Raw genomic sequence first — 27,767 nt, forward strand, 5'->3', positions numbered from 1 at the left:
CCTTTATTTAACTAGGCAAGTCAGTTAAGAACAAATTCTTATTTTCAATGACGGCCTAGGAACAGTGAGTTAACTGCCTGTACGGGGGCAGAACAACAGATTTATACCTTGTCAGCTCGTGGATTTGAACTTGCAACCTTTCGGTTACTTGTCCAATGCTCTAACCAACGAGGCTACCCTACCGCTGACAGGAGTATAAAATCGAGCACAATGCCATGCAATCTCCATTGACAAACATTGGCACTAGAGCTCAGTGAGTTTCAACGTGGCACCGTCATAGGATGCCACCGGTACAACAAGTCATTTCGTCAAATTTGTGGCCTGCTAGAGCTGCCCCGGTTAACTGTAAGTGTTGTTATTGTCAAGTGGAAATGTCTAGGTGCAACAACGGCTCAGCCACAAAGTGGTAGGCCACATAAACTTACAGAACCGGACCACCAATTGCTGGAGCATGTAAAAATCGTATGTCCTCAATTGCAAAACTCACTACCGACTTCTAAACTGCCTCTGGAAGCACAGTCAGCACAATAACTGTTCGTCGGGAGCTTCATGAAATGGGTTTCCATGGCCAAACAGCCGCACACAAGCTTAATATCAACATGCGCAATGTCAAGCGTCAGCTGAAATGGTGTAAAGCTCACCACCATTGCGGCAGTGGAAATATGTTCTCTGGAGTGACGCTTCATCTGGCAGTCCTACGGACAAATCTTGGTTTGTCGGATGCCAGAAGAACACTACCTACCCCAATGCATAGAGCAAACTGTAAAGTTTTGTGGAGGAGGAATAGTGTTTCGGGCTAGGCCCCTTAGTTCCAGTGAAGGGAAATCTTAACACTACAGCATACAATGACATTCTAAACAATTCTGTGCTTCAAACTTTGTGGCAACAGTTTGGGGAAGGCCCTTTCCTGTTTCAGAATGACAATGCCACCATGCACAAAGCAAGGTCCATAAAGAAATGGTTTGTTGAGATTTGTGTTGTAGAACTTGACTGGCCTGCACAGAGCCCTGACCTCAACCCCATCAAACACCTTTGAGATTAATTGGAACACCGACTGCGAGCCAGGCCTAATCGCCCAACATCAGTGCCCAAACCTCACTAGACCCCGCAGTAATGTTCCAACATCTATTGGAAAGCCTTCCCAGAAGAGCAGAGGCTATTATAGCAGCAAAGAGGGGGACCAACACCATATTAATGCCCATGATTTTGGAATGAGATGTTTGAGCAGGTGTCCACATACCTTTGGTCATGTAGTGTACATAAATGCTCATGTACACTTTGTGTTGACTGTTCTCCATGTAGTTGGTAAAATATACTGAAAAAAAATATAAACGCAACATGCAACAATTTCCCTGAGTTACAGACAATCAGTCAATTTAAATTAATTAATTTGGCCCTAATCTATGGGTTTCACATGACTGGCGCAACCATGGGGGGGCCTGTGAGAGTATAGGCCCACCCACTGGGAAGCCAGGACCTGCCAATCAGAATATTTTTTTCCCCACAAAAGGGTTTTATTACAGACAGAAATACTCCTCAGTTTCATCAGCTGTCCAGGTGGCTGATCTCAGATGATCCTGCAGGTGAAGAAGCAGGATGTGGAGGTCCTGGAATGGTGAGGTTACACATGGTCTGCGTTTGTGAAGCCAGTTGGACAGCGTAGCCTAGTGGTTAGAGCGTTGGACTAGTAACCGAAAGGTTGCAAGATTGAATCCCCGAGCTGACAAGGTACAAATCTGTCGTTCTGCGCCAGAACAGGCAGTTAACCCACTGTTCCTAGGCCGTCATTGAAAATAAGAACAAATTCTTAACCGACTTGCCTAGTTAAATAAAGGTTAAAAAAAGCTAGAATTCCAAATTCTCTACAATGACATTAGTGGTGGCATATGGTAGAGAAATTAACATTCAATTCTCTCGTAGACAACTCCCTAAAAATAAATCTGTGGCATTGTGCAAAACTGCACATTTTAGAGTGCTCTTTTATTGTCCCCAGCAGAAGGTGCAACTGTGTAATGATCATGCTGTTAAATCGTCTCCTTGATATGCCACACCTGTCAGGTGGATGGATTATCTTGGCAAAGGAAAAATGCTCACTAATTTGTGCACAAAATGTGAGCAATAAGCTTTTGAAAAATGTAATACTAATACTTTACGTGTATATTTTTTGTTCAGTATAGACATACAAATAATTACCTCAGAGGATGGATTCCCATGTTTTTTCAAATTGTCTTACCTCAGTGGTAATCAACTATTTTTCACTATACTCTCTCCTCCCTTCTTTGCTGCAGATGACCCGACATTCCTTGGCAGTGTATTCTTTTGATATCAGTTGGTCTGGTCCTCCTTAGTCATGTAATAAAGGCAGCGGTGTGGCAGAAAAGGAAAATGTAAGAGGATGTAGTGTGCAGATCACTGCGTGTATCCAGCTAAATACAAATGAGTGAATATTTGCATGTCTGAATGTGTCGTGCCTCCAGAGATAACACAGCAGGTTCAGTTGTTTCCATGGTTCCTATGGTGTGTGTTGGTACGTGCTAATGCAGGAGATTCTCATTAGATCTGTATTCTTGAAACACAGCCCAATGTGTTGTCTTTCTCATCCCAGCCTTGTTGTACCCGGAGCTGCTTGCTGTGTGGCCATATGGCACATATACAGCAGGAGCAGAAGAGAGGCATGAGAAAATGAAAAAAGGAAAACTGTGACTAGAGGGGAATTTCACCTGTGATCGTAGCCGGTAGAGAAACTGCCCCATGCCGGTATCACCATAACTCATGAGGCTTCAGGTCATAGGGGCGGCAGCGTAGCCTAGTGGTTAGAGCGTTGGAATAGTAACCGGAAGGTTGCGAGTTCAAACCCCCGAGCTGACAAGGTACAAATCTGTCGTTCTGCCCCTGAACAGGCAGTTAACCCACTGTTCCCAGGCCGTCATTGAAAATAACGGTAAAATAAAGGTAAAAATAAAATAGTCAAAGATAGTCATCGTGATCCATACTGACATATTCTACAATATCAAAAGTATAGACATGGGCTGTAACAACATTCAGTACAAAACACTGGAACAAGTAGGACTTGCAATTGTTGTTCATAACACCATGTCCTATTGAAAGCAGAAAGTTTCCACACCTTAAAATTACAAGGATATAGGATGAGAATAGGTCTAACGAGGTGGGATCTTTAAATAGGCACTAGACTTAGCTGCGCAGGTTCTGGCTGTGTCCAACACTATAAATACCATTGGAGGCTGGTGGAGGAGCAATAGGAGGACAGGCTCATTGTAATGGCTGGAATGGAATAAATGGAACCATATGTTTGACCCTTTTATTCCATTTAGATAAATACCCTCTCTCCCCCTGTAAGTGTGTTTGGATACATGAGCTAGAGCTGCTGAGACCTCTACTACAGAGAGCGAGGGGGTAAGGGAGATGGTTGTATATAGTGTATAAGCCAGGACAGGAGCCAGAATGGATAATTGTTCAGCTCCTTTGATTCTTCCGTGACCAACAGAAAAACAGCTTTTCATTGAGGCAGACGGAGTAGCAATATCAACCTCACTCAAAACATGTTCAAATTAAGTTGATTAACTTGATTAACTTGATTTCAATGAAACAGCAGGATTGGCATGAACTATTACAGGAAAGCTTTTTTTACACTGCTTTATTTTTGCTCTCTCTTGGTTGGCTATCATAGATACTTTTGAAGTGAAAGAACATTGAAAGAGACACTTTACATATCAGCTGGATTCACTTTAGACAAGTGATGTCATATCTTGCAGACTTGGACAGTGCTGTGGTTAACTTTGTCATTTGTTGTAAGGCAAAACACAGGCATAATAAAGTGTGTACTGACACCATTCCCACCTTCCTAAATTAATTCTGACAACAGCAACACTTGGCTAAATTAGATCCACTGTACTCAATAGCTAGTGTGAGCTTAGTGTTTTGTGCATGGAAATATAATATTTTAAACAGGTGCAGTAGTACAATATGATGTTTGTCTCAACTCCGCAAGCACTCAGTCAGCAATGTCATATCAAGTTCATTATCACAGCTGTTAACAAAATACAGCACAAATAAATAACGAGTAACATCGGATACATGTTCAGGTGACTATAAAAATAAATTCTACAAAAGTTGAAAATATACATTTGCAATGTTCAGTGGTGTAAAGATAAAGCTCTGGAGCTCAAAATGTAAAGAGAGGCACAATGAAACAGTCAAACAATTGATAGAACACATCTTCAAGTAGGGAGTACATCCAACCAATTCAGGAGATGGAATACAAACAAACATGTAACTGGGATTTACTGATACCATTTCAAAGAATACCAGAGGTTATAAGTAAACTGAGTGTAGGCTCTGTGTATATATTCTCATGGATACCGGAAATCCCCAAAAGGATAGTCAAACAAGGACAATTCTCCCTTGCGGGGACATTTCCCAGGTCTCCGCAAAATGACAAAGGCTATTTTAGGCTTAAGTTTAGGGTTAGAATTAAGGACAGGAGTTTGGAGAAATAGAATGGAAATCAATTTTAGGTCTCCACAAGGATAGTAAAACATATGCTGTGTGTATGTGTGTTTCTGTCAAAAGTGCATAGTGCATGTCTGGTTGAAAAGGTTTAGGAGTGAAACAGGAGATTCAGCACCACCCTCTGGTTGATACTGCAGGTGCAGAGTTGTTGTCTTCCTCTGAAATGCACAGCAGAAACTCCTCATTGGAGCTTTTACTCACTCCATGAGAGAGGAGTCACTTCACCCAGCAAGGCATTAGTGGTCATGGTAGATATTTCAGATGGAAGAATGGAGGTTGAGACTGATCATACATTGATCGTATTTTGTTTAAGGTTTTTTTTTTTTGAGGGGGGGCTTGGACAAATCACTATGACACTCAACCCCATAATAATGGCTAAAACGATGACACTAATAACCCCACCAATTGCAAGAAATCATTTTCTGTGAAAAAGAAGAGCTGTCCAGGAAAAGGAGTGGGGAACAAAAGGAAAATTGAATCAGCTGCATTGTCCAAATACATAGTATACAGTCTCATTTAAAAAAAAGCAATGAATTAAGAACTAAAAGATGCATGTAAAACAAGGAAAAGTTCAGGGCCCTTACTTCCTAAAGCCCACAGGCTAGGGGTGGACAGTCTTATGTATAAGTTGCCATAGTAATAAACCGGTCGGTATTTGACTAACGGGACTGCATTTAGAGAGTTAAACGCAATCTGCTATAGGACATGACAGTATTTGTCTATGTGTGTGTTAAATCATGACAGACAGTGTTTGTCTGTGTAGATCAGTAGTAATTACCTAAGGCTGTGCGGTTGAGGGCAGTTTTAGACCCAGAGACAAACCAACGATAAGTGCGATTACAGCAAGCAGGATCACCACGACTATGGCAATTATGACATACTTCTGCCAAAACAAGAAGCACAATGTTAGGCTTTATGTCAAAATAGTGTGTACTAGGCCAAACATACATTAATAAAAATATTCAAATAAATTGTCTGTTTTAATTGCAAGTCACATTTATTTCCAACAGTCATTACATGTAAACAGCACAAACATCACACAGAGGCCAAGGGCCATGGCTAACATTTCAGTTTGTACACTTCTACAGGCAGTTTGCATAGCAGTTCTGTGCTTAACCTATCGGGAAGCTCTATGGTGTGATACCATCTTCCCTTCATCAAATATGACGCTAGGCTCCTGAGAGATTAGGTTCTCGGTGATAAATCTAATAAAAGCTTCAGGCGTGCGACATTAGCTTCACAGCATTACAAATGATTGGCTGACCTTGAACGGGACGTTAGCTTCATTCACAGTGCTAACTTGAATGGCATGTTCAGTGGCAGCAGGACAAGCTATGGTTATAGTGGCTCATTTGACAGCAGTGGGTTTTGGTTCGTTGGGGACGGCGGTGGTGTTGCTCTTGAAAAGGCTGGGGAAACGGGGGAAAAGTCTTACCCTGCGCGCCGCTTTCTGGTACCGCACTGCCTTCTTGGTTTCCACTTTGGCCACGCCGATGTACTCTGCTGCACTGCTCACGTTCTTCTCTATGTTGTTGATCATCTCCCCCTATTGGACACATAGGACAACACACAGATCACAATACAGAGGTTTTCCAGGGGATCTTTGAAACCCTATTTAAATTCGTATATGCTTATTACATTGACAAATGTGATTATATAGGATAGAGGATTTATACACAAGGCAGTTTTGTTCCAAGTCATATTTCCCTTTGTGACATCCATCTCACCTGAGTCTCCACCAGCATGGCCATGTCAACAAACATCTCGTGGAGCTCCCTGATGCTGGACTCCAGGCGGATGATGTCCTTATGGCGAGACTCGATCTCATTCAGAGCCTGGCGCGTGATCTGGGAGTCGGAGATGATCTGTACAGGGAGGAAGAAGTACAGGAGGAGACATTTATGATGTGGCAAAATAATCCACAAAGCTGTAACCGTGTAGAAGGAAACGAGTGGAAGAATTCAATTCACTTTTATACTTACATCTCTTGATTTATTTGTGTAAAGTGATACATGAGTGTTCTAAGAACATGCCACTCACATCAGAAGTGAAGATTGCAGGATTTTCACTGTGCAGAATCTCCTCCAGCTCCTCATCAGTGGTCACTTTCCCAGCTTCAAGAAAGAAAAATTGGAAAACTGATTTCACAAATTAACTACAAGGGCTCACTAACAGCAGACCAGTTACTAAAGAGCACACCTCCTGTTCCTCTGGTCACCTGACTACATATATTGCAACCCCTCCCCCAGACAACCCTGAAAACCGTTGCTAAGGCAGCACTAAACACAGGTGTCTCCTGTTGCAAGCTCCCCTTTCTGTAATCTTAGGGCGTGGCCAGGGTATTCCTACCCCTCTCAGAACACTCCTGTTTGCTGATAAAGATTTACAGCACACAGAAAACAGGTGACGGTCTAGGCTAAGAAGGTAATAATGTTTCTCTCTCTGTGCGCACAAACTCAGCACTCACTGATCTCCAGCTGTCTCTGAATCCGTCCTTTGCACCTCTCCCTGAAGGACATCTGGGTCTCGTTGTACACCGTCATGACATCCACAAACCAGCGCATCAGATTTGTGTGCTGAAGGTGGGAAGACAAACAGCACACAGAACTCCATTAGGGTCTATGTCTGAAACAAATGTATTGTAGTTAACATGTGGTCCAGTTCTGACCTGGTTTGTCTGGATGCGCTGGTCCACAGAGGCTGTGTTTGCATTCTCATCCTCAGGCAGGCTGTCCTGCATGGCTGCCAACACACATCAAGGCCCGGTCATGACGCAATATACACTGAGTGTACAAAACATTAGGACCACCTTCCTAATATTGAGTTTCACCCCTTTTACCCTCAGAACAGCCGTCAGGGCACAGAATCCACAAGGTCTCAAGAGCATTCCATAAGGATGCTGGCCCATGTTGACTCCAATGTTTCCCACAGTTGTGTCAAGTTGGCTGGATGTCCTTTAGGTGGTGGACCATTCTTGATACACACAGGAAAGTGTTGAGGGCAAAAAACCCAGCTGTGTTGCTGTTCTTGACTTACTCAAACTGGTGTGCCTGGCACCTACTAACATCCCCCATTCAAATCTTTTGTCTTGCACATTCACCCTAAATGACACATACAAAATGTCTCAATTGCATCAAGGCTTCTTTAACCTGTCTCCTCCCCTTCATCTACAATGATTGATGTGGATTTAACAGGTAACAGAGATCATAGCTTTCATCTGGTCAGTCTTTTCCTGGAAAGAGCAGGTGTTCCTAATGTTTTTAACACTCAGTGCATTACCTAATGCACACACACATACTGTATGCATCAATACATTACTTAAACTCCAAACATACACTTGCATATGAAAGCAAACAATTAGTCCAACTTACAAATGTATGCATCATCCTAACATATTCCCATACATGCAGAGGCAGTTAGACACACACCTCTTCATACAGATATCGTATCTATATTGTTAGCAGTGGGGGTCAAACTATTCCAGCCATGTGTTTACCTATGACCAGGTGTGCAGTAGTAGCTTTCCCATATGTACAGCTAATTTGCAAGTCAAATCTCCCTTATAAACTAAACTCCCTCTGAATTGAGGGAAGTGTTCCCAAACTCATTATATAGTTCTCTCTAGTTCTCCCACTTACATATTATTTCATTCATGCCCTACCTTACAGTCTAACTGATTCATTATGAACTCACCTTCCTAATATTGAGTTTCACCCCTTTTGCCCTCAGAACAGCCGTCAGGGCACGGAATCTACAAGGTCTCAAAAGCATTCCATAGGGATACTGGCCAATGTTGACTCCAATGCTTCCCACAGTTGTGTCAAGTTGGCTTGATGTCCTTTGGGTGGTGGACCATTCTTGATACACACAGGAAATTGTTGATTTATTATGAACTCACTTTTTAACTTGGCCCGCACTGTGTTGGCATTCCTCTTGATTTCATTGGTGAGCTGCTCCAGTTCATCTTTAGTGCCTGAAGGGAGAAACATGGAGACAGCACATCAAAGGCAGCGAGTGACTGGTCAGAGTTGCCAATTGAAGTCACCACATGCTGCTTTTTACAACTGTTCTGGGAACATCTATAATCTGTTGGTGGCATATTGACCTGGCCTTCCACCACAGTGCTGTATAATATTAATATCATTCAGTCCAATGCAAGCTATTCTGTTGGAGCCATCGTAGAATAAAATGTTCATGCCTAGATATGACTGCAGATTTCTGAATGTGAAATAGACGTCCATTTCCATCAGAAAACATATGAAGCATTTAAGCAATAAAAAAAAGATTGTCATCAGCAGCCAAAGGTTGTCTGGCACTTCCTTAATCCAGTAATAACAGATGACTATTAGAGGAAATGGGCATGCTGGTTGGGCTGGAGTTATAGGCAGTGTTTTCTGCCTGGCTCATTTGTATTTAATATGAGACTTTTCCAGACTGGACAACATCCTGGAGAGGAACCATTTTCATTAAAATGTGTTTTTCCTGTCCTTTTCACATTTTAAGACAATTTGTGTGGATGTGTGCAGCTGTGAGGAGGCCATACTCACTCTCCTCAGGGTTGGGGGCAGAGAGGATAGCGCTGTGTTTCTTCACCACTTCATCTACCTGGGAAGAGATATTATCGATGAGGCGTCGCACCTCCCCCACCTTCCAAACACAACATGTCGCATTAGTTTACACACAACAAAGAGGCTTTTATAATCAAAACATTGTATTACCCTCACTGAGGATTACAGTGACATTTGAAAGGAATCAACAGTCAGCAAGAAACAGAATACATTTTTTAACACACATTGGCTAGACTTTGGCAAACAGAGCTAGAGAAGACGCTTGACTATGCAAACTTAAAGCTCCAAGTAGACTACCTGTTTCAAGAAGTCATCCCTGTGGGAATTGTTATCCACTGTGATGGTGCCATCATCATCATCCACATTAAAAGGGTTATTGTTGCTGTTCTGTGAAAATAATTGTCTGATCAGTGGAAGGCTTCTGTAACCAAAGAAAATACTAGGCCTGCCATGCCAATTACATGTTATTTCAGCACCCCATTGTGAAAAATTACCTGCACATTGTGAAGTGTAATGCCAGACGGAGAATAAAATCATTCCTAAAATATGACGTTACTCACATTAGAACAGCCTTAGTTAACAAAGCTATAAAATGTAAAAAAATATATATATATTTTTTTTTTTCTAAAAGGACCTTTGGAGTCATAGGCATCAATAACATTGACCAACCCATTTAAAGGTACAAGAAACAAAAGTTCATAATAAATACAATTTAACATTGACAATAGTAGCTAGGTGTAGGCCCTCATTACACTAACCTACCTGGCTGGCACACGGATTAAAAGGCGAACATATAGTTATCGTACAGTACACCTGTTTCCATCGAAGAAACCGACAATACCAATAGTTCCCTAATTTTATGCTAAAGTTCAATAAAGCCTACAGCTACTGTACTGTAACAGACAAGAGTCGTAGTTGACTCGAAATGACTCGACAGAAACAATTCACATTTTCAATAACAATTTAACTGAAACTTAAAGTGAGAAGGGAAAAGAAACGCAAAGCAGACGTCCTAGTTTCTAGATAGAAATGTTAACTAGTTATTTCCATTCTCTGATAGTGATACTCACCGCTGTCAAATCGCCCAGGCGGTCCCTCATCACGCCCTTCAACAACTAATTTGTTCAAAGCATGTGAAAACGACTTTGCTAAAGCTCCGTAAGTAGACTTAAATACCATATAAATTCCTCTCTTGTTTAAATGTTCACGATAATAGTAAACCGTTATTCATTTTAGCAGTTTGTCGATTTAAAAAAATAGTTCGCATTCAACAAAAAAGCGCTTTTCAGAGACCCGCGAGACGTTTGGCCACGCCTGCATGAGTGGAGTTCTATTACCTACCTGACGTCAACAGCAGTGAGCTCTACAGGTGACTATAGGGGGTGATAAGTGCCAGAATTAAGCCTCGTGACGCTACCAATACCCCTCATCAAGTCACCAAACATTTTATTTCAAAGTGCCGACGACGCGTTCACGTCACGTGACACGTACACGTCGTGTTTAGTAGTGTTCATGTGGTGTAATGTGGCACTGACATGTAACAGTGTCAGTTTGCTTGTAAGTTTGTTATGAACGATCTTGCCATATGTCACATGTTAGTTGAAGTGTATGTTTAGTTCATTATTAAAGATCTCACCATGAGCGCCTTACAAACGTCTACATGTACATGATTTTGTAAAAAATATTTTTAATTGCCAGAGTAACCTAATCAATTTCATTTGTCGATTTAGCTAAAATAGGCATATCACCTCAATACACAAATTATTAGGCTAGGTGATATCGCAGCAAGTCACCATTACTGTGTAGATATGCCTATTTCTCAGATCAATACAGACACAAGAGCCTTTTTGTTAGAGGTAGCCCTATTCAGAAATAAGAGGTAGCGTAGGTCTCCAGCGGCACATACAATTTTTTACTCGGAACTAGGCAATATTTGACTTCTGACTTCCGTGTATTCAATACAACTGGGAACTCTGGAAAAAAAAGCTCAGACTAGGATTTTGTTTTGAAGGGTCATTCAACTCGAAATTCCAATTCATACTCTGACTTCTTTCTCTGAGCTGAAAATCACCGATGTCAATCTACTTTCACATATTGTTTGTACACTCTGATGACAATCATAGACTAAAAAAATGTATTATGATGTGTGGAATAGAGAGGAGGTGGGTGCTGTGTGAATGGGAGGTTCTGCATGTCACTTGTTTTCAACGGGCAGTCAGTCTCAGAAGGGGGACTTGAAGAAGGAGACTGCAAAGTCCAGGCGCTGCTGCTCTATTTGTTTTGAGTGTTTGCAGTGCTAGTGTTTTTAGTTAATCTGTGCAACTCACATTATATGTCCAGTATGATAGCTTTCTTGCTCTTTCTTAGCAGATAATGACAACATGACAACAACAGAAGCGTATGTAGTGAAAAGTTGGGAGGGTGGTGGGTAATGGAGAACATCAGGAGGATCCATGTCTGGGTGTTAGGCAGAGCTCCTAGGTCCTGGAGAACAGGAGCAGAGTAAAGGGAACAGGGTAGGAGACAGACGTAAACAACCAAACACACAGGTTACAGGTTTATCAGGTATGTAAAAATACAGTTATTGAATTATTTAATTTAAATGTTTGATTAGACATGCAATAATGTTAATGGCAGACAGAAAAGAAAGGCTACCTGTCTGTAATGTTTTATGTCAGTGGGGTTGATGAGGGAGGTAAGGGATGGTCCCTGGAAAAGATAGAGAGATGAGATGAGAGAAACTCCAGGGTGGTGTCATGACCACTGGAGTTATACACCTTAACCGTACCTACATGGAAGCAGCTGTTATGTGACCCAGTGGTTAGCCTTGAGATTGGCTATTTGGAGAAACCCCTGGGCCAGTGTTGGTACTGCTGTTGTTGCCCACCACGAAGAGGCAAAAGCAAACAGTTATCATCTCAGGTTTTATATTCACCTTAACGGATGGTGACCCCAGCTAGGAGCGAACGATCAGCAAGGTTTCCCAGGTCTGCTTTCCTTTTGTCCTTCTTCCAAGCCAAATAATTAACCCGGATAATTAACCCGCACTTGGTCCCCTTGATTCTCCTCCAGTGATTCTCCTTCTGTTTCTCCTGCGCCTTGTCCATATTCAGTCTCACCTTGATTGATAACAGAAATTAATGCAATTATATGTCATATTATTACAAATACATCTCTTATATATCTCTTGGAAGGCCAGAAAATAAATGAACAGTGGACAAGAACAGGGCTCCGGGCAGCCGAGCGGAAATGGAGGAAAACTCGCCTCCCTGCGGACCTGGCATCCTTTCACTCCCTCCTCTCTACATTTTCCTCCTCTGTCTTTGCTGCTAAAGCCACTTTCTACCACTCTAAATTCCAAGCATCTGCCTCTAACCCTAGGAAGCTCTTTGCCACCTTCTCCTCCCTCCTGAATCCTCCTCCCCCCCCCCTCCTCCCTCTCTGCAGATGACTTCGTCAACCATTTTGAAAAGAAAGTCGACGACATCGGATCCTCGTTTGCTAAGTCAAACGACACCGCTGGTTCTGCTCACACTGCCCTACCCTGTGCTCTGACCTCTTTCTCCCGTCTCTCTCCAGATGAAATCTCGCGTCTTGTGACGGCCGGCCGCCCAACAACCTGCCCGCTCGACCCTATCCCCTCCTCTCTTCTCCAGACCATTTCCGGAGACCTTCTCCCTTACCTCACCTCGCTCATCAACTCATCCCTGACCGCTGGCTACGTCCCTTCCGTCTTCAAGAGAGCGAGAGTTGCACCCCTTCTGAAAAAACCTACACTCGATCCCTCCGATGTCAACAACTACAGACCAGTATCCCTTCTTTCTTTTCTCTCCAAAACTCTTGAACGTGCCGTCCTTGGCCAGCTCTCCCGCTATCTCTCTCAGAATGACCTTCTTGATCCAAATCAGTCAGGTTTCAAGACTAGTCATTCAACTGAGACTGCTCTTCTCTGTATCACGGAGGCGCTCCGCACTGCTAAAGCTAACTCTCTCTCCTCTGCTCTCATCCTTCTAGACCTATCGGCTGCCTTCGATACTGTGAACCATCAGATCCTCCTCTCCACCCTCTCCGAGTTGGGCATCTCCGGCGCGGCCCACGCTTGGATTGCGTCCTACCTGACAGGTCGCTCCTACCAGGTGGCGTGGCGAGAATCTGTCTCCTCACCACGCGCTCTCACCACTGGTGTCCCCAGGGCTCTGTTCTAGGCCCTCTCCTATTCTCGCTATACACCAAGTCACTTGGCTCTGTCATAACCTCACATGGTCTCTCCTATCATTGCTATGCAGACGACACACAATTAATCTTCTCCTTTCCCCCTTCTGATGACCAGGTGGCGAATCGCATCTCTGCATGTCTGGCAGACATATCAGTGTGGATGACGGATCACCACCTCAAGCTGAACCTCGGCAAGACGGAGCTGCTCTTCCTCCCGGGAAGGACTGCCCGTTCCATGATCTCGCCATCACGGTTGACAACTCCATTGTGTCCTCCTCCCAGAGCGCTAAGAACCTTGGCGTGATCCTGGACAACACCCTGTCGTTCTCAACTAACATCAAGGCGGTGGCCCGTTCCTGTAGGTTCATGCTCTACAACATCCGCAGAGTACGACCCTGCCTCACACAGGAAGCGGCGCAGGTCCTAATCCAGGCACTTGTCATCTCCCGTCTGGATTACTGCAACTCGCTGTTGGCTGGGCTCCCTGCCTGTGCCATTAAACCCCTACAACTCATCCAGAACGCCGCAGCCCGTCTGGTGTTCAACCTTCCCAAGTTCTCTCACGTCACCCCGCTCCTCCGCTCTCTCCACTGGCTTCCAGTTGAAGCTCGCATCCGCTACAAGACCATGTTGCTTGCCTACGGAGTTGTGAGGGGAACGGCACCTCAGTACCTCCAGGCTCTGATCAGGCCCTACACCCAAACAAGGGCACTGCGTTCATCCACCTCTGGCCTGCTCGCCTCCCTACCACTGAGGAAGTACAGTTCCCGCTCAGCCCAGTCAAAACTGTTCGCTGCTCTGGCTCCCCAATGGTGGAACAAACTCCCTCACGACGCCAGGACAGCGGAGTCAATCACCACCTTCCGGAGACACCTGAAACCCCACCTCTTTAAGGAAAACCTAGGATAGGATAAAGTAATCCTTCTCACCCCCCCCCCCCCTTAAAAGATTTAGATGCACTATTGTAAAGTGGCTGTTCCACTGGATGTCATAAGGTGAATGCAGCAATTTGTAAGTCGCTCTGGATAAGAGCGTCTGCTAAATGACTTAAATGTAAATGTAAATGTAAAATGTACCTGGTCTAAAACCTCCAGCCCATGCATGAAGGTGGTCCTCGAAGGCGTTCTGATCTGGTTCGACAACTTCCACCACATCAGTTGGAGTTTCAGTGATCTCAAAGTACGTCATACATAAATAGCAATAGACAAACACTAAGTCAATCACATGATTTTTATACCACGTTATATGCAATAATTGTATATACAATTGCATTGTTTATCTCAGTTAACAGCTGTGTTTCCTGTCCGTAGAGCAGGCAATAGGGTGAGTACTCTGGAGGCCTGGACGCTTCTGTTGTATGCAAAGATAATTACATTTAGATTGTCCTCCCACCATTCCTGGTACCCGTCAAGAGACTTGCCCATCCAAACCTGGAGTTCATCCAAACCTGGAGTCACCATACATGACACATTCACATTATAAATAACTCACTGTACTATCAATGTCAATTTCGAAAAAACTCTAAATTACTGGAGGCCTATGCAAAACAATACTACAACAACTACATTATTAATCACTAACATGTAAGCTAACATTGACTGAAACTAACTAGCCTAGAGCTAACTAACACTTAGCTTAGCTAAATCTGGTTAGCATCAAGCTAGCGAACTGTTAAACGCAATTTTCATACAAATATTAACACTAACACAATTTATTGTGACATCAAATATTTACATATATTACCAAAAGTAAACCGAGCCTTTGTTCATACAAAATAAAAATAATTGGATCTAAAACATTGTTGAAAAAAATACAGAAAGTTCGGACGCCATCTTAATCCCTTCTCTTACATGTAAAACCCTTAGCAACCTAGACAAACTCCATTACTTACAATGGGGAAAATACCAAACAGTTTTTCACTCAGTTAAAATTCCTTTCAATTACCTTCAAACATCACCAAAGTCATGGACTATGTAATTACTGTGCCTTTACATGAAATGTATTTACATGAAATGTATGTATATGATTACTGCCGCTATGGGGAGCTGTGATGTCAATGGTGTACGTTAGTGAGATGGTGATGTCTTGGAGGTTTCTTCAAAACAATCAGACAAAAAAATCCAAATTGTATCCGTAAAGTTCATAAAACATGTCAAACAATGTTTATATTAAATTCTCAGGTTGTGTTTTAGCCTAAATGATCAATAATATTTCAACCGGACAATAACGTCATCAATATAAAAGGTAAACATGAAATGCACATGCGCCTGAAAAAACTCTGCGATCACGTTAGGGTCCACTCGTTCAGACTGGTCTTACTCCCTCATAAGAATTACAAGCCTGAAACGATTTCTAAAGACTGTAAATGGAGTCCTAAGTCAATGGATACTGTAATGGCATTGAATAGAAAACTACTACAACAACAAAAAAAATCCTACTTCCTGGATGGATTTGTCTCAGGTTTGCCAAATCAGTTCTGTTATACTCACAGACACTATTTTAACGGTTTTGGAACCTTTAGAGTGTTTTCTATCCAAATCTACAATGTATATGCATATCCTGTCTTCTGGGCCTGAGTAGAAGGCAGTTTAATCTGGGCATGCTTTTCATCCAAAATTCCAAATGCTGCCCCCTACCCTAGAGAAGTTAATTGAACAGGAGAAGAGGATGTGGTTGCTTGTGGAGGGAGAGCAGTAGAACAGCTACAATGATGCTGATTGGTTGCTCTGGCTCATCACTTCTTGACTAAAAGAAAGACAGATTTAGAAATTAGTTCAACCTTGCCATAGTTCAACAGTTGAAAAACTTTCATTAACATACTCCCAGAGATAGCAAGACATTCTGTATTCACTGAATGAAGTAGCCTATCCATCCTCATTATAATTTCATTCATCAATGAAATAAGTAATACTATATATTCAATGACATTATTATTGTAGACTATTGGCTACTCCTGTATCTACCTTGTACAATACCGTAATCATTGAATGAAGTAGCTTACCCATCCACATTTACAAATTCATTAATCGGTTAGATAAATAATACAAGCACATACCATTACATTATTATATAATAGGCTACTCCTGTATCCACACTATATTAGGATACCTTTATGATTTCATTGGTCTTGTCAGGCATGCTTTCAAGGTCTTCGATCGAAATTATATATATATATATCGTACCTCGTTCACTTCTTCAGTGAAAAGTAGGTATGCACCCCCCCCCATTCAATTCAGTTCAAGTGTGTGAATGTGTAGGCCTAGTGACAGTGGAAAAATAAACCCTCCATCACACAATGGCATGTATTAGTAGTGTATTTGTCACGCCTTGGTCTTAGTATTTTGTGTTTTCTTTAATTATTTGATCAGGCCAGGGTGTGACATGGGTTTATGTTATATTGTATGTTCGTATTGGGGTTTGTAGTATTTGGGATCGCGGCTGATTAGGGGTGTTGTATAGGCTTGGCTGCCTGAGGCGGTTCTCAATCAGAGTCAGGTGATTCTCGTTGTCTCTGATTGGGAACCGTATTTAGGTAGCCTGGTTTCGCTTTGTATTTCGTGGGTGATTGTTCCTGTCTCTGTGTAGTGTTCACCAGATAGGCTGTAATAGGTTTCACGTTCCGTTTGTTGTTTTGTATTTTGTATATTACGTTATTTTCATGTATCGTCATTTCATTCATTAAAGAACATGAGTAACAACCACGCTGCATTTCGGTCCGACTCTCTTTCGACAAACGAAGAAGGACGTTACAGTATTACAATGTCAAATGTGTTTTTATCCTATAGCACCACGTGTATATTTTCATTTACAATTTAATTCATCCATGAAATAAATAATACTAGCACATCAAATTATGTTATTATTGTACACTTGCCTACTCCTCTATCGACACAGTAAATAATATTGCCTTTGTGCTTTCGACAATACATTACCAACAAAAAGCAATCATTTTTTTAATAAACCAAATTTGCCTTAACACAACTATTGGTTGATAAATGCAACGTCTGATCAGGGGAGGAGGCCTTTCTCCCCACCAGTTATCACAAGGTCTAGTTTTTTTAAAATAACTCAGTCAGAGTCTCAACTTAATGTTGAGAGTTAGAATAGCAGAATACAGAATCTGCAATTTTTGAAATTTGGTTGTGTATCAGCAGTTTTTATCTTGTTATGTCAGTCACTCAATTAGCCCATGTCAGCTAACATTTTTTATATTGATTAGTCTTGCCAGCTATCTAAACTTGAAATAATAATGGTCAAATTACCGACTGGGGGACCCAATTGACATCATATTCAAATGATGGCAAAATGAGTAGAATTGCAGGAAATGAGTTATAAAATTGCACAATTATCTCTCAGCCCTATGTGTGGAGTTGCAGCAAGAAGGCTAGGGCCGGCTCTGACTGCATGTGTGGGTATGGATGTGGGTATGCAGACCTGCATGCCACTGTGGTCCCTCATGATTGCTGATTTTGCCCATCCCTGGCATACATTTTCGTTTTCTCATGGCTTTCCTGGAGGCTGGATGCGTTGCGGCTTGCTGCCTCTGACAGGTTACAAGACACACTCAGTTCAACAACAAAACATGTGCAGGCCTGCATGTTACAACAATAAGCTTTTATGGCAATATGTCACCATGTAACTTATAAACAAGTACAGTCGTATCAATTTTGTATTGCAAATAATTACAATTCCACAAGGTGACACTATTACATTGCCAAAAAAGTAGTCTATAATGGAATGGATGGAGACATTTTGATAATAGATCAGCCTGGACAGCCGATAGTGATCGCTGTCTTTTGACAGCAGAATAGAATAGTGACCACTAGGCAGTCCAGGCTGATAATAAACCTGCTACAGGCTGTCTTGTTTGTCTTATGTTGTAACTGTATTATGTAATTTAATTGATAAATATTTTTGTCATATTGTATTGACGTATTAATGTATTGTTGTCTCTACCTTCTTGCCCTTTGTGCTGTTGTCTGTGCCCAACAATGTTTGTACCCTGTTTTGTGCTGCTCCCATGATGTGCTGCTGTCATGTTGTGTTGCTACCATGTTGTTGTCATGTTACTACCATGCTGTATTGTCATTTGTTGATGCCATGCTATATTGTCATCTTAGGTCTCTCTTTATGTAGTGTTGTGTTGTCTCTCTTGTCGTGATGTGTGTTTTGTCCTATATTTGTTATTTATTTTTTTAATCCCACCATACCCGCAAGAGGCCTTTTGCCATTTGATAGGCCATTATTGTAAATAATAATTTGTTCTTAACTGATCTGCTGTCACAAGAACTGGACCAAGGTGCAGTGTACATGGAGTTCTGCATCTTTATTATAAGGTGAAAATTAAGCGAAACAAAAACGAACACCAAAACATGACTACGTGGTGCACATGCACAAACACAAAATAATATCCCACAAACACAGGTGGGAGAAATATATACTTAAATATGATCCCCAATCAGAGGCAACGATAAACAGCTGCCTCTATTTGGGAACCACATAGCACCAACATATAAATATATATACTAGATCACCCCCTAGTCACGCCCTGACCTACTATACCATAGAGAACCAAGGGCTCTCTATGGTCAGGGCGTGACACCTGCCTAGTTAAATAAAGGTTAAATACATTTTTTTATTAATAAATATTGACTTCAGATTTTTCTTCTTCGCACCAGAATCTCACTGGGTTTCAAGTCCAAAAATCCTTCTTAACTACATTGAAGGGCAACTCCACTTCTTCATTGCTCATTAACAAATGCTAGCGGCCGTTGTCTATTTGGACAAATCTAAGGATTTGGGTGTCTAACCACACACTGACACGCACGGTTGAGTGATGTTCTGTCTTCAAGTCTCCAGTGGGTGATGTATTACCAGTTTAGAGACAGGTTCAGTTAGGTGGCAGAAGGGGTGACACTCCATCCTGGATATGCCAGAATTTGCCTTAACCCATGGGTCCAGCAGGCAAAGTAACTACAGGCAAATGTGAAATGCAAGGAGGATGGCACTTTTCTCATGCCACTCTGTAGGCGACTGACCTTTTTTCTGCAAATGAGAAAATAATATGAGAAAAGTAAAATGTAGAAACTTATGTAGAAATTCTAAACAAAGTGTTTAGATAACTTTCAATTGTAACAGTTCAGTGTAGAATAAACCATACTTCACATAATGCTTTAGAAGCAGTGCCCCCCATTGATAGTACCATTCGATTCAATAATAACAAAAGACTATAAAACGTAAGACGTGTGTTATATAATTGTTATGCCCTGTGCTAGGTCTCTCTCAATTCTGACATCAGTATCAAACTGTCTTTCAGTCAGAGAATTCCATTGGAAAATCATCTCTCCTGCCCACATGTAGAAAAATGAGGAACAATTGATGAGTGACACATGTATTGAAAGGATGATATTACTAAACACTTGTGATGTACTGTCTTATTAGTAATCACTTTTAGCCCCATCTGACGCAACCTGGACTCAGGGGTAGACGTAACATAGTAAATCAAATCTGGGGCACTCAAATTAGTATGATATGTTACGTTTGATATGGTTGTAATTTGTTGATGTCCATCATCCACTACGTATGATATGTTATAAATTGCTAGTTGTACAGTATGTTATGAATTTTCAATACGTATAATATGTTACTAATTCCAATGTGTTATGGCTAACATTAGCTAGGTGGCTAATGCTAATGTTAGCCAAGTGGCTAATGTTGTTAAGGTTAGGGATAAGGTTAGGGTTAAGAGTTAGGTTACAGGGTTAAGGTTAGGTAACATGCCAAGTAATTGAAAAGCAGCTTAAAAAGCATGAAATATTTCCAAAGTTGCTAATTAGCAAAAATTCTTAAGTTGACCGTGATGAGATTTGAACACAAAACCTTTGGATTGCTAGACATTCGTGTTATACACCCACCCACCCCTGCTTCGACCAACCACCCTCCTTAAATTTTTTATGTAACCATACCAAACGTAACATACAGTATCATACTAACTTGAGTGTTCTGGATCGCTGTCTATGAGACCAGCCTGTCTGAGGTGTTTGCCAAGGTGTTTGCCCATAATGTCAAAGTGGAATTATGTTGTTAGTATTTTTAACAAATGAATGTGAGTAAAAGTAAAGATACTGTAATAGAAAATTACTCAAGTTAAAGTCACTCAGTTAAATATTACTTGAGTAGAAGTCTAAAATATCTGGTTTTAAATATACTTAAGAATCAAAAGTAAATGCAATTGATAAAATATACTTAAGTACTATCAATTGTAAAAGTAAAAGTATAAATCATTTGAAATTCCTTGTATAAGCAAACCAGACGGCACAATTTTCGTGTTTTTATTTTATTTACGGATAGCCAGGGGGCACACTCCAACACTCAGACATAATTTACAAACTAATAATTTGTGTTTAGTGAGTCCGACAGAACAGCGGCAGTAGAGATGACCAGGGATGTTCTCTTGAAAGTGTGTGAATTGGACAATTTTCCAGTCCTGCTAAGCATTCAAAATGTAATGAGTACTTTTGGGTGTCAGGGAAAACATATGGAGTAAAAAGTACATTATTTTCTTTTGGAATGTAGTGAAGTAAAAACGTTCCAAAATATGCATAGTTGTAAATTCTGCTTCCAACTCACTCTCAAACACGTAGATCTCCTGAACGCAGCTCACTCTCCAGATCCCAATCACCTGAATTCTGATCACGTGTTCACACACCTGTATGTCATTATCACACATATTTAGTTCAGTTCTTTGCACCACATCATTGTGAGGTATTGTTTGTTTTGTGATACACTGCTATTTGGAGCACTGGTTGTTCTGTTGTAATTTAAGCCACCCGTGTATGGTAGTTTTTGCCTGCCTCACTAAAGATGCCTATTCCCTTCCTATACTTTAGGCTATCGGATTTCCTGTTATCAACCTATTGCCTAATCTCCCAGGTGACGTTACTAGCCTTTTCCCTGCCTGTACTGTTGCCTTTTTGGACCCCTGTGTATGACCTGCCCCTGGACTGCCCCTGGACTGCCTCCTCCTGTGGTCCTTCACAATAAACACCTGCTGCGCCCTGCACTTGAAACCAGCTCTCTGTCTCCCATTGTGTTCATTACAACAGTAAAGTACAGATACCCCCAAAAAACGATTTAAGTAAAAATACTTTAAAGTACTACTTAAGTAATTGACATTTGAGTAATTTAGCAGATACACGTATCCAGTGCAACTTACAGGAGCAATTAGGGTTAAGTGCCTTGCTCAAGGGTACATATTTCTCACCTAGTCGGCTCAAGGATTCGAACCAGAAACAGCTCAGTTACTGGTCCAACACTCTTAACCGCTAGGCTACCTGCCACCTTTACACTGTTGATAAGTGAAATGTGAGTGAGTTTCACCCATATGCAAACTTGACAACAAATGTTTATATGGCAGCTGGAGGCACACCACAACGTATTGTCTATGAACAATTGGGCATCATTGGCTAAAGTGGGCAGGCACTAAGTAAACCATACCCAACCCTCCAGTATGTTGTGCTCCAGTAACTTACTTACAACACTCAGTTTTGGACGAGACTGACTTTTTGGCCAAAACGATCCTATTTATTCTTTGTAGTCAATTTTGACACTATAATTCCTGTTTCTGACTCATATCGATGCCACATAATGGAAATGCAAAGCTAAACATGATGTGATTGGTCAGATTTGTGCAGCTAAATTATCAATTAAGTTTTGTATTCTCATTTTGATTGCTCCCAGAATCAAAAGAGGATATTTTTAAATGTATACAAGTATCCCTCATTTTTGTTAATTAAAAACCTGACGAAGGTGTACAGAAGTTGAAAACATGTTGATCTCCTGTTTATCTGACCTGTGAGTTTCTGATGCTAAAATGCAGACTCCACCATATACCGAGGGAATTCATTTTAACCAAGCACTTTGTTAACAAATTCTTCAAAAATATCACCAACATGTGCTCCCTGAAGCAAGCTGGCCGCCTGGAGCACCTGAGCAGGAAGTCTGGGCTCACTGACCATGCTGAAGCCCACAAACTCCACCTCCACCTTGCGCACTCCATTCCACCACAGCAGGCCACCTTGTCATCCCCATGTCAAAGTTCCAGAGCTTCAGTGACATGACCTTCTCTAGGGTTGATCCTAGGCTCTGGAACTCCCTCTAGCCATCTGTGACTCTGAGTCCATGACCATCTTTCAGTCCCTCATAAAGCCCCACCTCTTTGACAAAGCCTACCCTTAAGATCAAGCCTCTCTGTTCCTACTCCCCGCCTACAAGCAGCAGCAACTCAAGAGGCAGGCACCAACACAGAGAATAGTGATGCGCTGGACAGAGGAGGCAGATTCAATGCTGCAGGACTAATTTGAGAATACAGATTGGAATATGTTCAAAGATACATTGTTAGTCACAGGCTTCATTAGGAATTGTGTTGAAGATGTTTTACCCACAATAACAATCCGAACATACGCCAACCAAAAACCCTGGATGAATGGACATATCCATACCATGCTGAAAGAATGTACTACAGCATTAAATGTCAGCAGAACAAACCCCGATGTCTCAGTGGCGCAGGATGCATACAAGGCAAGCAGGTACGAGCTCCGCAAATTCATTAGGGATGCAAAAGACCATACAGACTCAAACATGAATTGATGTTCGACAACTCAGACTCGCATCGCATGTGGCAAGGACTACAGACTATCATAGACTACAGAGGCAAATCCAGCTGTGGTGCCCACCGAAGCCTTCCTCCCAGACAAGCTTAATTAACACATTCTATCCTCTCTTTGAGACAGACAATATCGAGCCATCCAGGAAGACTCTTGCTGCTTAACCAGGTGATTTTGCTCACCGAGGCTGACGTGATGAAAACTCTCAAAAGACTAAATGCTCACAAAGCCGCCGGGACTGACGGCATCCCTGGCCGCATCCTCAGAGTGTATGCTGATCTGGTGGAGGTCTTCTCTGACATTTCAACTTGTCCCTGTCCCAGGCTGTAGTCCCCAACTCCTTCAAGGAGACCACCATCACCCCAGTGTCCAAGAAAAACACATGCCCAAATTACTATCACCATGTTGCCCACTGCTCCAACAGATCCACGGAAGATGCCATTTCCATCGCTATTCACATGGCCGTAACACATCTGGACAAGAGGAATATCTATGTGAGAATGGAGGTCATTGACTAAAGTTCAGCATTCAACACTATTCTTCCCTCCAAGCTCGACACCAGGCTCAGAGCCCTAGCTCTGGACACCACCCTCTGCAACTGGATCCTGGACTTCCTGATGGGCAGATCACAGGCTGTGAGGATTGGCGAAAGCATCTCCTCCACACAGACTCTTAACACAGGGGCACCCCAGGGGTGTGTCCTCGGCCCTCTGCTGTTCACCCTTGACTGCATTCCTTTTGCAAGACATCAACTCCATAATCAAGCTTTGCTGATGAAACCACAGTTGCGGGCCTGATAACCAACAACAAGTTGACCTATAGGGAGGAGGTAAGTGGGTTAACTGCCATGCTCTGGGGCTGAGACAACAACCTCTCCTTCAACATCAGCAAAACAAAGGAGTTGATTGTTGACTTCAGGAAGCAGAGGAGGGAACATGCCACAATCCACATCAATGGGACTGCAGTAGAATGAGCCAGCAGTTTGAAGTTCCTCAGCGTCCACATCACCGAGGATTTGACATGGACCAACAACACCACCACTCTTGTAAGGCGGATGAAGAAATTTGGCATGCCACCCCGGGTTCTCTCCAAATACTACTGCTTGCACCATTGAGAGTGTGCTCCGACACCATCTGGTTGCATCACAGCCTGGTACTGGAATGACTCTGTCCATGACCATAAGGCTCTACAGGATGTGGTTAAGATCGCCCAGTACATCACTGGGACCTTCGGGCAGACGGTGTCGGAGCATGAGGTCTGATACCAACAGGCTCAGACTGCTGAACACTTGAACTAGACTGACCACTTGCATGGACTTTCCGCACCTTAGCACACATGCACTCACTGACACCCACAGACACATATACATACACACACATACATTCACACACGTATATGTTGTTGTTCATGTTGTACACACATCACAACTGCTGCAACCAGACTTATTATTTTTGGAAAATACTCCACAATATAAACACTTTCCCCCAAATCCCCCCTTCCCCAAAACACGTTCAAATATTGGACTATAAATTGTGCTTCCAGTATTATACTTATGCTAAAATGTTTATTCTAGTCTACTGAGCCATTTACTTTATGTTTGTATTCTTATCTTTTCTTATTTCTTAATTTTGTTGCACTGTCGAGAAGGAACCCTGTAAGTAAGCATTTCGGTGATTGGTGTATACCATGTGTATCCTGTACATACAGCTAAAACTGGAAACTTGAAAAGCTGCCTTCTTTCCACATACTGATCAAATATTTACATCTGTCTACAGAAAACATTGTCATAAGAAACAAACGTCGTGAGAAACATTCATAGACAACTAATAGACTAATGTTTGATATACTAAGGACACACTTTTAGATAAGCAGTGGTAGTGCCTTTTACACCACACACCTGCCCTCCAGTCAAGGAGTACTTACCATAAATGCTGATGATTTGTTCTCATTCATAGTCCATCCCCTTAGGCCTCAGCTGATAAAGGGAGATATTGATTAAATACAAAGGAAGTGTGTGTGCACCATGCACTTACTCTAGCCAATGTTCCCCTGGTGCCTGTAAGAACTTCAAAGGAATGGTTTGCAGCTCATCAGATAATATATTTTATTCAGAGCCCTTATAAACTTCATGACAGGCTTGAAGTCAAAAGCATAGCGGTATGCAGATAAATAGACATATTTACAATAAATAAAAACACACACAAATAAACAAAATGGAGGATTTTTGGACGTGCAACGGTAAGGGAACACTGACGATACCTCGCTATTCAACCAATGTGCACATGCAGCACACACACATATAAAGCACAGTCAAGGTTGACTGAGATTTACGATAGATTTAATAAAGGCTGATTGAAAGGGACTAAGTCAACAGGGTCATTGAGCTGTGATGCCATGGAAACAGCCAGGAGTACATTCCCAAACCAGAAACCGTGGATTGATGGCAGCATTCGTGCAAAACTGAAAGCACGAACCACTGCTTTTAACCAGGGCAAGGTGACCGGAAACATGACCGAATACAAAGTGTAGCTATTCTCTCCGCAAGGCAATCAAACAAGCTAAGCGTCAGTTTAGAGAAAAAGTAGAGTCGCAATTCAACGGCTCAGACACAAGAGTTATGTGGCACGGTCTACAGTCTATCACGGATTACAAAAAGAAAACCAGCCCCGTCGCGGACCAGGATGTCTTGCTCCCAGACAGACTAAATAACTTTTTACTTGCTTTGAGGACAATACAGTGCCACTGACACGGCCCACTACCAAAACCTGCGGACTCTCCTTCACTGCAGCCAACGTGAGTAAAACATTTAAACATGTTAACCCTCGCAAGGCTGCAAGTCCAGACGGCATCCCCAGCCTCATCCTCAGAGCATGCGCAGACCAGCTGGCTGGTGTGTTTACGGACATATTCAATCAATCCTTATCCCAGTCTGCTGTTCCCACATGCTTCAAGAGGGCCACCATTGTTACTGTTCCCAAGAAAGCTAAGGTAACTGAGCTAAACGACTACCGCCCCGTATAGCACTCACTTCCGTCATCATGAAGTGCTTTGAGAGACTAGTCAAGGACCATATCCCCTCCACCCTACCTGACACCCTAGATCCACTCCAATTTGCTTACCGCCCCAATAGGTCCACAGACGACTCAATTGCAACCACACTGCACATGACCCTAACCCATCTGGACAAGAGGAATACCGATGTGAGAATGCTGTTCATCAACTACAGCTCAGCATTTAACACCATAGTACCCTCCAAACTCGTCATCAAGCTCGAGACCCTGGGTCTCGACCCCACCCTGTGCAACTGGGTACTGGAATTCTTGACGGGCCACCCCCAGGTGGTGAGGGTAGGTAACAACATCTTCACCCCGCTGATCCTCAACACTGGGGCCCCACAAGGGTGCACCCTGAGCCCTCTCCTGTACTCCCTGTTCACCCACGGCTGCGTGGCCATGCACGCCTCCAACTCAATCATCAATTTTGCGAACGACACTACAGTGGTAGGCTTGATTACCAACAACGACGAGACGGCCCACATGGAGGAGGTGAGGGCCCTCGGAGTGTGGTGTCAGGAAAATAACCTCACACTTAACGTCAACAAAACAAAGGAGATGATTGTGGACTTCAGGAAACAGCAGAGGGAGCACCCCCCTATCCACATCGACTGGACAGTAGTGGAGAGGGTAGTAAGTTTTAAGTTCCTCGGCGTACACATCACGGACAAACTGAATTGGTCCACCCACACAGACAGCGTTGTGAAGAAGGCGCAGCAGCACCTCTTCAACCTCAGGAGGCTGAAGAAATTTGGCTTGTCACCAAAAGCACTCACAAACTTCTACAGATGCACAATCGAGAGCATCCTGTCGGGCTGTATCACCACCTGGTACGGCAACTGCTCCACCCACAACCGTAAGGCTCTCCAGAGGGTAGTGAGGTCTGCACAACGCATCACCGGGGGAAAACTACCTGCCCTCCAGGACACCTACACCACCCGATGTCACAGGAAGGCCATAAAGATCATCAAGGACAACAACCACCCGAGCCACTGCCTGTTCACCCCGCTATCATCCAGAAGGCGAGGTCAGTACAGGTGCATCAAAGCAGGTGCATCAAAGCAAGGCCATCAGACTGTTAAACAGCCACCACTAACATTGAGTGGCTGCTGCCAACATACTGACTCAACTCCAGCCACTTTAATAATTGAAATTGATGGAAATTGATGTAAAAAATGTATCACTAGCCAATTTAAACAATGTCACTTAATTTTTTTTTTACATACCCTACATTACTCATCTCGTATGTATATACTGTACTCGATACCATCTACTGCATTTGCCTATGCCGTTCTCTTTCATATATCTTTCTGTACATATTCTTTATCCCTTTACACTTGTGTGTACAGTATAAGGTAGTAGTTGTGGAATTGTTAGGTTAGATTACCCGTTGGTTATGACTGCATTGTCGGAGCTAGAAGCACAAGCATTTCGCTACACTCGCATTAACATCTGCTAACCATGTGTATGTGACAAATACATTTTGACCTGATTTAAGTAATGAAATAACACTGAGAAACAAACGCAATGTACCACATGTATACAAGGTCAGTGTGTAGTGTTCTAAAGCTGCTGCCCATACCCTTTCCATGCTGAAATCTAAATCCACTTTCCATGTCATCTTTGTCTTCTTGAACACTTTTTCCTGCCTGGTTTCTTTCCTAACAGACAGTGGTGGCTGAGCTGGAGGAGATAGGTCTCTCAAGGGGACAGGGTGCAAGGTGTGGCAAAAGACA

At 42.5% G+C, this 27,767-nt stretch overlaps 2 protein-coding genes across 8 annotated transcripts in view; both read right to left on the reverse strand.

The window, feature by feature from the left end:
• Positions 1-2,351, reverse strand: part of LOC118385358 (RIMS-binding protein 2-like) — a 118,398-nt gene extending 116,047 nt beyond the window's left edge. For all 7 annotated transcript variants that reach the window (XM_052521295.1, XM_052521290.1, XM_052521287.1 and 4 more), the window contains exon 1: positions 2,234-2,351. The gene's annotated coding sequence lies outside the window, so the exon portion shown is untranslated. The remainder of the gene's footprint in view (positions 1-2,233) is intronic.
• Positions 2,352-3,634: 1,283 nt separating this feature from the next.
• On the reverse strand, positions 3,635-10,513 carry LOC118385359 (syntaxin-2-like). The gene is made up of 11 exons (XM_035772441.2): positions 10,169-10,513; positions 9,396-9,485; positions 9,078-9,177; positions 8,429-8,503; positions 7,199-7,272; positions 6,998-7,106; positions 6,571-6,644; positions 6,258-6,395; positions 5,966-6,076; positions 5,309-5,413; positions 3,635-4,968 (listed from the first exon to the last, which is right to left on the reverse strand). The coding sequence occupies exons 1-10, from the start codon at positions 10,196-10,198 to the stop codon at positions 5,309-5,311; spliced, it is 906 nt and encodes a 301-aa protein (XP_035628334.1). The 5' UTR covers positions 10,199-10,513; the 3' UTR covers positions 3,635-4,968.
• Positions 10,514-27,767: the final 17,254 nt, after the last annotated feature.

This window comes from Oncorhynchus keta, chromosome 6 (genome assembly GCF_023373465.1).
Source record: "Oncorhynchus keta strain PuntledgeMale-10-30-2019 chromosome 6, Oket_V2, whole genome shotgun sequence".
Classification (NCBI taxonomy): Eukaryota; Metazoa; Chordata; class Actinopteri; order Salmoniformes; family Salmonidae; genus Oncorhynchus; species Oncorhynchus keta.

Excerpts from the sequence above, each read along its gene's own strand:
- LOC118385359 (XM_035772441.2), bottom strand. The coding sequence starts at position 10,198 with ATGAGGGACCGCCTGGGCGATTTGACAGCG. Across the intron at positions 9,178-9,395 it reads GGGATGACTTCTTGAAACAG|GTGGGGGAGGTGCGACGCCT; the intron begins GTAGTCTACTTG and ends TGTGTTTGGAAG. Across the intron at positions 6,077-6,257 it reads CCATGCTGGTGGAGACTCAG|GGGGAGATGATCAACAACAT; the intron begins GTGAGATGGATG and ends TGTGTCCAATAG.